Raw genomic sequence first — 14,360 nt, forward strand, 5'->3', positions numbered from 1 at the left:
TAATCCATTGTTCTAATACAAAGCTATGCGTAGCAGCATTGTTGCTATGCCCTTTCAGCATTTTACATGAACATTTTTATATAGGTACATCCAAAGATAAAAACATGTATGTAAATATTTATAATACTCATTCGTTGGATATAAACTCGTGTTTTTTCACTTAAGATAAAACCCAAAGGTTCGAACAACCACGACATATTAATTCAAGTTGGACCTGTCAATGTATAAAAAGAAACCGTTTTTTTGGTCCCTTTTTTGTTGGCTGAACATTGGGACCTACGTGAAAACATACGGGACGATATTTGGAACGTCACTGATACGTTTAACATAGGTACTGTTTCTGAGAGAAATTTGAAAGAAAGAAAAGGAAGATGATTTCAATGACTATCAATTTTAGCCTGTAAGAACAAATTGTGTTTATTTTATTAAAACGTTTTAACACATAATTTCGTAATAGCTCTGCTACACTATCAGTTCTATCCATAAACATAATATTCTATATTTAGTAATGGGCTCAAGAAAAGTTTCAGTATATTAGATACTAGCTTTCCGCCTGCGGCTTCGCCCGCGTTTTCAAAAAAAAACCCGCATAGTTCCCGTTCCCGTGGGATTTCCGGGATAAAACCTAGCCTATGTCACTCAGAAATGATGTAGCTTTCCAACAGTGAAATAATTTTTCAAATCTGCCAAGTAGTTTCGGAGCCTATTCAATTCATACAAACAAACAAACAAACAAAAAATCAAACCTTTCCTCTTTATAATATTTGTATAGACTAAGCATAACTATACGAGTAACCTACAGCCATAAAGCATTCTGTAATCTGTATAATATTATCTGTTACTATCAAACTGTACTGTACCGACCACGATGCGACTCTGTATATCACCAACTCGTTCTCACATTCAGCTCGCGTACACTACAATAGCGGCACGCGGAGATATGCGCACGCGACTGCTCATCACATTTACTAGCTTCTGCCTGACTTGGGCTAAATACTAGTTGTAAAAGAAGCTAGGTAAATATATTTGACAGTTTTACATTCCACTAATAAAACGTGAACGTGAGTAAGTATATCCGTCTTTGCTGAATTTATTGAAAAAAAAGTAGGTAATTAAATATTCAGTGGGTACACCCGAAATGAAGAGGACATTGCTGCTAATAATATTAGTAAGTATCCAACGTAGTTTTGAAAGTAACCATAGATAAGTTACGATAGCGTAGGCCTGCTTCCCATCATGTCGTCGTATGATTTGTTCTACGTGGCAGGGACTAGTAGGTAGAGTATTGTGATATTATATGTGGCAGGGAGCTCCCTGGTTAATCTATACTTATAATAAATCTGTAGAGAGGCCAATTCTGTACATGAAATATATTTAAAAAAAAACTATGAAGGGGTAATAAGGGATCGCTACTGATGCCAAAAATGCAATCAGTAAAATTTTTGTCTGTCTGTCTGTCTGTCTGTCTGTCTGTCTGTCTGTATATTCGTTATAGAAACAAAAACTACCCGACGGATTTTAACTAAATTTGGCACAATTATTCTTCATACTCCTGGGCAGGTTATAGTAAAAGAATCATGTAAATCGGTGTAGAAACACCAAAGTTATACATGAAATACGTTATAAGTCATCGCGCGTGAATACAGAATCATGCCATAAGGATTATTTTTGTGTATCAGTTGCCGCGTTCGACGCGCTGCGCGGCGGGAGCTATAAAAATTAAAAAGGCGGCGGGTCTGCACCCGTTTCGCGTTGTCACGGCATCACGTGTGAATGGCTGAACCGATTTCGATTATTATTTTCTATTATATTCCTTGAAGTACGAGGATGGTTCTTATGTAGAGAAAACGTAAATATGTACCACGGGCGAAGCCGGGGCGGACCGCTAGTAGTTAATAATATGGTTAATAGTTAATAGTTATGCTTAGTATCTAATAAAGTAGCTACTTTAAAATGCAGGTTGATGCAGTCATGTTAGAAATGTATGAAAGACCTTGAGAGAATTATGAATTTATTGAAATTATTGATTTTCCTTACTTTAATTTTATTATTAAATTTTACTTTCAACCTTTTTTAGAAACAAATATTGGAAACCTAGTATTGTGCCTATTATATTAAAGCTAAAGTAAATGATGTCCTACGACTGAAATTATGAGGCAATTAAGCTGCTACACTGTCATATTACAATTATTTATTATTTTATATGGTGATATAGAAATACAATAATTATAATTCCTAAAATGATGTGAAACGTATGCAAAAATGCACAATTGAAAAGCATTCATAAAAACAATAGTTTTCAACTGTTTCGTAAAGCAAAATTATTTTATAGTTAGGTAAATGATGGTTAAATGATTCACTGAGTAACTACCAAATTAGTACAAATTTATATTTACGTACAAAGGCACTAATTTAAAAATAATTTGGAAAATCCAAAAGTGCACGCCTCATAATTTTTTTTAATAAATATTTATTAATTATTATTTTTGTTTATTTAATAACAATTAAACCACATCGAATCAGACCCTGAAAAATGAAAGGGTTCTATTCCTGAGCATACTCAAGCGTAAGAGAAAAAAAAAAAGACTCGATTAGTAAAGTATTTCGGTCGCTATCGTGTTAACAAGAAAAAGGATCCGCACATACAGACACACGGACGTCCAAGACAGAACTTTTTTAAACTGTTTTTTAACTAGTTTAAATAACAAAAATGACATCAAAAATATCATGAACGGTAAAAATAGTGTTTTTTCTTAATATGTGTGTGTATGTATTATCTTACAAGTGCAATGTATGATACATAAAGACATTTTAAGTTTGAAAAATCAGATGTTTTGCGCGAAGTGACAGTAGTACCCACCTCAACGCTTCGCTTATGAGGCGTGCAATAAAGCTTTTTAATGTGGTTTGTTTATATAGCTTTCAGTAAACTTAAGTCGGTTAAGTTACTCATTAAAATGCAGTTAATAGTGTAAAGAAGGCGTATTCTAATTAATTGAGTGAATCATCTCGTTACATCATCCATTCATCTGTGGCGCCCACTGCCCTTTCGACATAGTTACTGCTAATTTTCTGCTAATACCACGATTAATTATAATTATTAATAATATAAAATCTGATAAGTAAATACCTACATAGGTACCTAGCACGTGCACTACGAAAAAGGCGATATAAAAAAAAACGTCAATAGACAATACCTATTACCTATGCTCTATTGTGGCTCTACGGGCTATGAAGTACGAAGTATGATGTACGAAGACGAAGAATAAAATTTGAATTTTGAAAATGGAAGTTTACATTTTACAGTTGACTAGTAGATGAAGTTTAAATGGTACATAAGATAAAATATTATATAGTATCTTCACCGTGTGTGACGCGCTTTAAACTTTAAACAACGTATACCTAACTTCATCATCACTTGTACGGTACCACCTTGTACATAGGAACTTTCCATTATAATTCTTGAAACCTATTAAACCTAATATGAGGTGAACATTAGTTCCCATCATAATAATAATTAATGTAACTCGTAAAATTGCAATGTGTTAACTGCTAAACCATGAATGTTAAAATTATGAAACATATTTATCGAGATTTAAAATTTGACAGCTGTAAATCTTTTGAACAGATCTGAAATTAATAGAGGTTAGAGGATAGAGGTTATTTTATATGTTGATTGCAAATTTTAAGTGCCTGCTATATATAGGCAGTATGTATATTGTAGGGTATAGGCAGACATATATACCTGCCCATAACCTATCTACTGGTACCTACTGTTTAGTTATTGATCCTGCGTGAATATAAATTTTATGCACAAAAAGTAGATTTAAATCATAGTTTTACTACTGCTGCTCTCGAGGACAGCCAAATGGACATTAGCGATAGGCACAGGAATGAGCACAAGATGAAGATGAAGTGTTACTACTGGGTACATTCTATTGTAATGTAATCTCAATCCGCTTAGCTAAGTGTCTTTCATCCAGGCATATTAACTATTTTTATATATTTAAAAAAGCTTTAGAATACAAAAGGCCTAACCGTTAAAACGAAAATAGAATACGGAAATCGCGCAACTTAAATTTGAATCACGCATTTCCGCAATGAACCAAAACTTCACCGGAAACTAACCAGGATGTCCCGTGTTTATGGCCGCTGTCTCTTGCATCCAGGTAGACGCTTTATATATGGCAACTCACTTCGTAGTTGCTGCGCGTGCGACGTTTCCTGCGTGGAAAGGAGCGCTACCAGCCTATTGTTTGTACAAGGGATGTATGCGCATTGCATACAAATGGTATATCGAAATGGTGATTGTCCCATAGTAAAGGCTTTGAGCTACGTTTTGCTGCCTTAAGTATTGGAGTTTTCCAGAAATTATTTGACTACTTACTATAGCGACTATGACGGTTCCTACTTCCTATATCGTCTCGTCGTGTCTTCCTTTATAGACACCAATGATATGCAGATGTAAAGGTAGTACATACGACACGTAAAAAACAACTGTTTTTATAAAGGTTATTGAGTATTAGATATATTTTATTTTCTACACATTCTTGGATCTGACCTGAAAACATATATGCAGCATGGCCTGAAAGCAGACTTAAAATAATAAATTTATGTAATAATAAAATTGACTTTATTCCTTAGCTTTATTCCTCGTTCTTCCTTCGTTGCACCGCATGCGATGTTCAACAAGGAATAAAATGTGTACCTAAATAATAAAAATATGTAAGCAGACATGCAAATTCTATGATTACAGTAATTACAGTTTGAGTTGAAGTTCTCAATTCATGATTTTTTTTAGTCTTTAAAGCGCGTATACCCTCTAAAAAATTTTTAATACTGTAAACATGCAGGATATAAGATATTATGTTTACTTTTGTAGAGGAAACGCATCCTTGGGGTGCGGATAAAGAAGTTAGAACCGATGAAGGGAAGTTTGTTTTATTCGTGAGAAAGTCTTATCTTTTAAATTAACGTATAAAGGTGATATTGTTTTACTTCATCATTGTTTGATCAAAATATTAGGTACCTATATAATATTATAGTTGGATTGGAAATATCTATGTTTGACGATTTCTATGGTAGATGGTGGTTAATTTTGCAAATTTTAGGAATACCTTTATTTTTTCTAACTTCATTGCTTGCCTACTGAAAACTGATATCATCCTGAATTATTTATCTCGCCTGAAATAGCTACATAACTTCAGAATTTCGATGAGAACTGTTTTGTATGTTATTTTTTGTGATACATATAATTTATGAGAGCCAAAATGGTATCCTGAGTCTTTCCTTCCTTCTTTTCTATTACAGGATAGCTACTTTTTTACTCAAAGCTTTTTTTAAAGCAGTACCAAAAAGTCAACCCATTCTCTTCTTTATTGGAAGGTGAATTATGTTCATACATCCATATCTTCCAAAAAACATGTCTTTTATTTTTCCTTTAATGATTTTTATTTTATTTAAATATTATCTCGAGAACGAAGGAACCAAGAATCGCCGCGTCGGTTATATTTGAAATAGACCGTTACAATTAGCTTCCTACAAAGTACTTAGTTACAAATGAAAAACAATGTACACTTTAGTTGTATGTATATAGATTTCCATAGCTACACATAATTATACATAATTTTCAGGGATTACATTTTACGTACATATTTATTATTTAACATGCTAAAAAATTCTATATAATTTATCGGTATAAAAATTTCAGCCGCGTAGTTTTTTCGTGAAAGGTCAGTTCCACCGTAAAATGTGAAAACTGAAATTCGAAAATATTATATGTAAGTAAGTATCATGCAAATAGTATGTTGTTTGTTTTCTCCATAAAATGTCGAGAAATTTAATACAAATTGTGGTTCGTAGATTTCAAAAATCTTGTTCTCCATCCAATAAGACTACACTTCATACAACCACATTGTTTGTACTACATAATAATAAAATCTTATTTAATGTTATTCTATAAGTAAGCAGTAGCATTTTAAACATGTTTAAATAGTATAAAACCTGTATTAAGTACATATTATAGTCAGGCACGGAGCAACGAATACAAGCGATTATGCGTCACCCGTTATGAGTTGGGTGTGACGGTAGCCAGTTTTATAATTCAAAATAGGCTTCACGTGGAAGTTGGTGGAAAAGTACTTCATGGGTTAGGGAGTACCTTACTCCATAAGACACCATCTAATGACAAATACCTACGGTGCGGCTAATTGGTATTCATCTTGCGCGCGTAGACCATGCCGCGGTGGGGAAGGGTTATTAGCCAGCGCCGCCTCCGCGCCCAGGCATATTGTACCGAGTTCTGCCCGCGAGCGCCGCACGCTCGCCCGTCAAACGATAATTTACTCTGTCAATATTTGAACTAATCTAGTGACCGGACCGACGATTTCACTACTCTACAAGCCGGTGGCTGGGAAGGCAAGATGTCGGCATAGCTGATTGAATATTATATACGGCTGTGTCACATCGAGCCAGCTCAATCCATCGGCGTTCTACTAAAGAAGATCGAAGAAGGCAACCGGCAAACGCTCCCGTAATAAATTCGCGTACGATTTTCCGATCGCTCCCGCACCGCGGGGCGGAGGGTGTCTGACAGCTGTCATTGCGTCGCTCTGCACTTTCTCGTGGATGAAACGAAGGAAAACTTTATTTATATCACACACGAATATGTTCCCGTAGAGTGCGACCGGCTCTGTGCGTGAATAACGATACGAAAACACGACGAGATAATGGCGAACGACGAGGTGTTAGGTCCGCGAAAGACGATGTTCGTTTTAGTGATTGTTGTGGGATGTTTCGCAGTGTTGTGGCCCAGAATCCTGTCTCCTCTGATCCTGGGCCACACGCAGGAGCAGCTAAAGCCGAACAAGTTCGACCGGGAGGCAGGTAAATAGGTATTTTTAACTCTAGCTCAATGTCAATATCGCTGCACTGCGACCTAGTGCTAGTGAAGCGTTAGTAAGTCTAATTATACGTCCGTAATTTCGTATTAGAGGCGTAAATTAGACAATAAATTAGCGAAGTTATCGTAATTTTTAGAATAAAATACGTATGTTGAAAATTTCCGAAGCGTTTGTTTACGTATGAAAAGACATAGCTATGCAAATAAGAGTTGCGGTCCAGTTGTTGACTGAGAATTAATGTTTACACGAGATCTGATTGGAATGTGCTAGATAATTGTGTAACTAGGAAAAATCGCACACATAGGTCTTATTCATGTACTTGCCAATGTTTAAAATCACTTTTTATGGTTATTATTATCTAATTAGCTATCCGAACTTGTGAAAAAATTACAACTGCTATGAAATATTTTAAATGATCCATTTGTGGACATTGTTAATGTATGAAATATGATTATACAAGGAAAATAAATTGTAAATTTAAAATTTTAATGACATTAAGCTGTATAGTAGGTTTTAATTAATAGACCACAATTTGTAATGTTATAATTAATAATGTCTTCAATCTGGTTTACTATTAAGTATAGTAATTTTTATTGCATGTTTCATTGCTGAAAAATTGCAAATTTAGGTTTTTCTGTTTTGTGTGCAACAAAATGTTTTATTTATTTAATGAATATAGCTATAAATAACTCAATTACTATAAAAAATAATTGTTAATGAAATATTTAAAAACTTCTTATTCCGTGGATTTTATACCAATTTTAATTTGAATATACAAACATTGTTTTAATATTTACAAAAACAATAGCAATTAGTTATATAAAATAATTTAATTAATAGTCTTTTCACTATAATGTTCAAATCTTAAAGCTATGAACATTTGAAGTTTTAAGTTTTAATAATAATTTTAACATTCATGAAAAACATTTCTATGAGGAATAATGTGTATTTATTTAAGCTAACACCTTCTAATCACGCAATTTAGGCTGCTGTGAAGTGATATTTCAAACGGACGTTGCCATACTCGAGCTAGTGAATGAAGTCTGCAACTCTGCGCTGGGAGTTAGCAAGCCGACACCACAATCTGCTGCGGAATGTCGTAAAGCAGTCAATGAGAGCTGCGGTGTGGATATCGCAGCTTTTCTAAAGAGGGATGAAAACGTCGGCAAGAGTACAAAGAAACTAGTGGAAGCGTTAAAGAATACAAATAGTTCATGCTTGCGGGAACACTTTGGAGTTCCTATCTACAGCCTGAGTCCGCATTCGCCGGTCAACTCATGGACCCTGCAAGACTGTTAGTGGTTTGATTGTATTGAATCGGCATGGTGTTTTGTGACTAATATTTTGTTTGTGATTAACATTTGTGGGAGGGGACGTAACTTCATTTTAAATAATTTATTACTAACATTTGTGTGAAGTATTTTGAGTAGTAAAGGAATATAAGTAACCTATCGCATAAGGTGACAAATTACTTAAAAGGTTTAAAACTTTTCAATACATAATAATATACTTTTTTTCATGAATGAAGAATTCACTCAATTTCGTAATTTAACATTTTGGACCGAATAGATTAATTTGAAAGATAATATCAACATTTAAAATATGAACTTCATTCTTAAAATAAATACATACATGCAAAGGTATTAAAAATTTAAAACGAGCAACCAGTTCGCTCAAGATAACAAAATATGATGCACATAATGATAATGTGTTGTCATGTGATTGTTTTTTGTTTGTGCAGTTTTTAACTCACAAATAAAGATTAAGACTTGGAAAACGGAACTAAATATTGTAGATTTTTAATATAAAAACACACTATTTACATTTTTTAATACACATTTTTTATAAAATTAGGTAGGTATATTGAGATAATTTTTATTTAAAATGTCCCTAAGAATACTAATGAATAAATATAAGGTATAATCTATCTTAGTAGGAACTCATTTAGTGTGCGTTACCCAGGCAAAATGTTTTGCTTTAGAGAGATGAGACTTAAACAAATAATTAGTGTATCATGAGGAGCAATTTGTTTACTAATAGCAAAATTTGTTTGAATTGTAGTTTTTAAGTTATTTAAGAAAAACAAATTTTGCTGGAGTAACGTTTGAAACGTTACCCAGGCAAAATCGTCTTTCAAAAATTAGTTTCAGCACGGAACCAAATACATGAATAGATAGCTTTTGTTGAGTAGTAAATGTTTATAAATAGCAAAATTTGTGTGTGGTATAGTTCTTTAGTTATTTAAGATTTTGCTGCGGTAACGTTTTGGGATTTCCCAGATCTCGAAAACGGCTCAACGCAGAAGTTTGAAAAAAATACCAATAAAAGACCTTAATTTGTTTAAATTTGTTTAATCATTAGTTTTTGATTTGGTTGACGTAAACCAATGTAATTAAATGGTTTCAAAAATCAGAAGAAGCGGGTTTACATGTAAACCAATACACTTATAACCAAATAAACAGCTGTAAAAAATACCCGTGGTTCGACGCTTGTTTACAGCAGACATTTTAGATTTCATACTTTACACGTTAAGAAGATAAAAACAAATTTGATTTATTTTAGACTGGTCGTACTTTAGCGATCGAATACGCAGTTCCCATAACATTAAGAAACATGGCATACTTTAAACAAATTAAAATGATTCATGAAAATTCTTCCCTGTTAATTTCAGCCTTGAATTACGGCTCTAATGAAAGTTATCTCAAAAACAAGAATATGTCAGCAATTCTCTAATAAGCCGACCAAATTGAAAAGGTCACGTAAAAGCGACTGCACCGTACGTACGGGTAATCTTCGCAAATTAGCAGCTTGGTAACCGATGTTTTGTACAGTTAAGCAGAAAAACGTTATTCGTGAAGCCGATTTTTTAATATTTTTTAAGTGCAGTACCATATTACACAATTTTTACTAGTTAATAAAAGTGTAATATCATAGTGTATAATTTATAGTGTGATTTAAAACAATACAAACATATATACATGTAGCTATATTTTTAGTACTTAATTTGTTGTTTCTGTTAAACCAAATGTTTTATTTTGATACCACAACGCAAAGCCACGCTAAAAACGTTTTAACGTTCTTGATGCTAGTCAGAGCAGCGCGCATCGCTGTGTGCAATGCAACGCAACAGCTATATGCCTTGTCTTACTTACTCTTTAGCTGTGAGTAGTTGAGTACGCTCTATCTATGGGTACGCTAGCTCCGACCGAACCAATGAAACAATCAGTCGTGAACCAAGTGTTTTGGAGAGAAGTGCTTGTGGTTTATGTGTGTGTGTACGACAACGTCTTTGAACGATGTGAGTATTAAATGTTTTTATTTTACAGTACAGTTGTGTTTCAGTATGAAGTAAAAATAATTAAAAATCATTAAAAAATAAACGATTTATTTTCAAAATTAAAATAAATTAAAATATTCAAGTAAGACCATAGGAAACGTTATATTCCAATTAGACCTTTTACCCTTACTGTACTATACTGTGGTATTGAAATATGAGCTTTATGTCGTGTTACTTAGAGTGGATATTTCAACATTAAGTTAAAAGAAGGTTACGACGCTTTGACAATGATTGGTTCACGGGTTATCCACCTGTGGCAGTCACATGTAATGTTAAAATATTCACTCTAAGTAACACGTAACAAAACTCAAAAATGTTGATGCTAAGGCAAAGCAATACATATAATTTGTATGAGACTGATTTTTTAAATAAAAATAATGAATCTTAACCATTTTATTATTTTAACTAACCTGACCAGAAAACTTTTGTATTCAACTGTACTAACAAAACATCTATATTATCCTGTTCATTTCAGATGGTTGCGCTTATGTATGGTGCGGTCGCTTTTATGTGACCTTTTCAATTTGGTCGGCTCATTAGAGAATTGCTGACATAATCTTGTTTTTGAGATAACTTTCATTAGAGCCGTAATTCAAAGCTGCAATTAACAGGAAGGAATTTTCAGGAATCATTTTAATTTGTTTAAAGTATGCCATGTTTCTTAATGTTATGGGAACTGCGTATTTGATCGCTAAAGTACGACCAGTCTAAAATAAATCAAATTTGTTTTTATCTTCTTAATGTGTAAAGTATGAAATCTAATATTTCTGATGTAAACAAGCGTCGAACCACGGGTATTTTTTACAGCTGTTTATTTGGTTATAAGTGTATTGGTTTACTTGCAAACCCGTTTCTTCTGATTTTTGAAACCATTTAATTACATTGGTTTACGTCAACCAAATCAAAAACTAATGATTAAACAAATTTAAACAAATTGAGGTCTTTTATTGGTATTTTTTTCAAACTTCTGCGTTGAGCCGTTTTCGAGATCTGGGAAATCCCAAAACGTTACCGCAGCAAAATCTTAAATAACTAAAGAACTATACCACACACAAATTTTGCTATTTATAAACATTTACTACGCAACAAAAGCTATCTATTCATGTATTTGGTTCCGTGCTGAAACTAATTTTTGAAAGACGATTTTGCCTGGGTAACGTTTCAAACGTTACTCCAGCAAAATTTGTTTTTCTTAAATAACTTAAAAACTACAATTCAAACAAATTTTGCTATTAGTAAACAAATTGCTCCTCATGATACACTAATTATTTGTTTAAGTCTCATCTCTCTAAAGCAAAACATTTTGCCTGGGTAACGCACACACTCATTTATTAATCATAAATAGAAACCAAACAGCTTTACAAGTAAATATTTTTATAATAAACATGTTCAAGTTTATCTTAGACATATAATTATATTCTAAGGACATGTTTATATTGTATTATTTAGGTCTCTGTAAATATGTTTGTGAAACGGTGAATTCTTTGGCAACATGTGGGTAAAATCTGTTCAAATAAATACATTAGTTTATTACATTTCACTGTACGTTCAGTTATATAATTAAGCTCAATTATCAGCTGATATATATTGTGTAAACCATACTTGTTACATGCAAATGAAGGTACAAAATAATGTATTTTCAATCGCCTTCTGTTATAAAATAATTACTCAATTAGCAATTTACTACTGCTTGACTTTGCTTCATCTACTGCTTAGCAATGATTAAACTCTCTTTTTATGTAAGGTCTGTATCATTCAGACCTTGTGGTGAAGCTGGGCTTTCAATTTTTAAACTATTACAATGAAAGGTTATGAATAAGTCATTTTTTTGTAATTTCTTGTAATTTCTTAACACGATTTTATTGTAAAACATCGAGATATATTACTAGAGGGGTTATTCCAAACAAAAACATTGCGCGCGGCCGATGTGGTGGGGTACGTGTGGAACGAGCGAGGCGTGGCTTCAAGTTCAAAGATTAAGCAATGCGTGCAGATGCGACACATTGTGCAATCTGTTTACTCGGTACTATCTGGTGGTACTGATACTAGGGAATTAATAAAACGAGGATTTTATATTAAACTATGTATTTTAATTTCCTTTAAATAATATCAATTTATTAAGCTTTTGTCGTTTTGTGTAGTAATCAATAGTTTTATCAGTTTTTGCTTCATGATGTAATTTAAATGGATACGATGATTCAATGTTGATGGCGTTTACGTATAAGAAACTCACATTTTGAAAAATCTCACGCGAGATTCGAGGATGGGGGAGGGGTTGAATAAATTCTCACGACATCTCACCAGGGGGGGAGGGAGGTGCAGAAAATTTAAAAAAACACCTCACGTAATTTATGGACGCCCCCTTACTCGATCACAATTTTTGTAACTTTACTATAAACGGAACTACATTTAAAAATATACTTTATTTATTGAGTTATAAGGTTGCTTCCATTCTGTTTATTTACATTCTCAAAAACATCAATCGCTGCAGAGGTGGCTTGCGACAAAGGCGGCTTGTGTCAAAGGCCTCGGCGATATCATTTAAGAACATAATATTATGTACTTTAGGCAAACTTGTTATAAGATCTATTTTACTTTCTTATTAGTCCATTTGACAAGGATATTGGGTAAGATACCTATTGGAATAATTTTATTATTATGTATGTACTTATTAAATCCGCGAATAAAAAAAATTTTTAGTCGTGAATATAGAAATTGGGTCGCATTTTTTTAATCCGCGAATAGTAAAAACACGAATAAAGGAAGCGCGATTAAGGAACTTTTACTGTATTAGTTTCTGTGAATGTTGTGTTTATTTGTAATTGTTGTGCATAATAATTTATAAATCCTATTGGAACAACTATTGATTAGGCTTTTTTTAATAAATAAAAATAGGTAAATAAATAAATATTACTTAATATAACCTAGTTAAACTTTGCGGGAGCGAGTTGACTTTTTTAAAAAAAATAAAATAAAATTAAAATTAAACTTATTTAATTATTAACTATAACAAGTGGACGATTTGGAGTCACAAATGTTAATGCCAGAATTACATGCAATGATACAATCGATACCTTATTGCGAAATAAATGTTTTTCAATAACTGCAACGCTTATGCTAAATTGCAAGAACTCTCCGGTGGTCTTGCTGAGGCCAGCGGAAGGCTATTGCTCAACCTAATACAGAGGGTTGGGGTGGATGCGTAACTCCTCCCTCCTTAAGTGCGAAATTATCGGTTTGTTCATTTTTAATAACTATCCGATGATTTCGCAGACATGTTACATTTAATATCTTATAACGAAGTAAGTAAAGTAAAAATAGAATTACAAGTACAAAGATTAAAAATAGAGACGTATAGCCTAAAGTAGCACTGAATCTAAAATTTCTTTCACTGTTAACCATTTCACTATCACTGAACACTGATTGCTTTAATATCGTTGACATATATTTAACTTCGTCCAAGTTGATGCCTCGCATTGAGTACACGTGTACTGGATAATATTGGAGTTCTATTCACAGGTAATTGCGGCAAAACTATAATTTTTGTTGGTTCTACAGGATCATTCTCAGTGATTACTTGGTGAGGGCGAATCGTTATATTCTGGATCTCGATGCTACATGGTTCGTCGATGGTCATTATGTATGTGCCCACGACAGGATATTTGCTGACATCACCATTGCAAATTTGAGTCAGAGTATTTCTGTATTTTGAGAAAAGTATCCAACTTATAGGTGTGATTCTTGAAATTCTCGCATTCTCTATATTGATTAGCTGTTGTTCGCAGTGCATTGGGTTTCCTTCAAATTTAAGCAGTTGTTCTATGCAAGTAGTTTCAGGATATGGCGTTTGATTTTGTTCATCGCATAGAAATTGTTCTCCAGCAGCGAGCGATCGGCACGGTTTTACGACCGGTAAGTATTTCATCCCCTTTGCCAACAGGTAAGGATATTTAGGAAAAATGGAAACGGTATTACTATCGGATTCACGGTACATAGGTATAGAGTATAATTTGTAATAGTTATAAGTATAATTATCTGTAATTGGAACCTCCATTATGAACGTAATCTGGTTTTGTTTAATATACGATTTAACATTAATAGTTTCTTCTAGTTTTACTAAA

The 14,360-nt window shown here is 33.2% G+C and overlaps 1 protein-coding gene across 4 annotated transcripts in view; it reads left to right on the forward strand.

Moving 5' to 3' along the window:
* The first annotated feature begins 6,408 nt into the window (after positions 1–6,408).
* Positions 6,409–14,360, forward strand: part of RIC-3 (RIC3 acetylcholine receptor chaperone) — a 47,652-nt gene continuing 39,700 nt past the window's right edge. For 2 of the 4 annotated variants that reach the window (XM_090111200.1, XM_090111201.1), the window contains exon 1: positions 6,411–6,885. In XM_090111200.1, the coding sequence (XP_089967326.1) occupies positions 6,729–6,885 (157 nt within the window). In that variant the 5' untranslated portion in view covers positions 6,411–6,728. Of the gene's footprint in view, positions 6,886–7,887; positions 8,197–14,360 lie in introns of all 4 variants that reach the window. The other 2 variants (XM_090111198.1, XM_090111199.1) reach the window with 2 other exon arrangements.

The sequence above is a fragment of the Colias eurytheme genome, chromosome 16 (genome assembly GCF_061535395.1).
Source record: "Colias eurytheme isolate Ceu_HAF_F1 chromosome 16, ilColEury1 Martin Lab GWU primary, whole genome shotgun sequence".
NCBI lineage: Eukaryota > Metazoa > Arthropoda > Insecta > Lepidoptera > Pieridae > Colias > Colias eurytheme.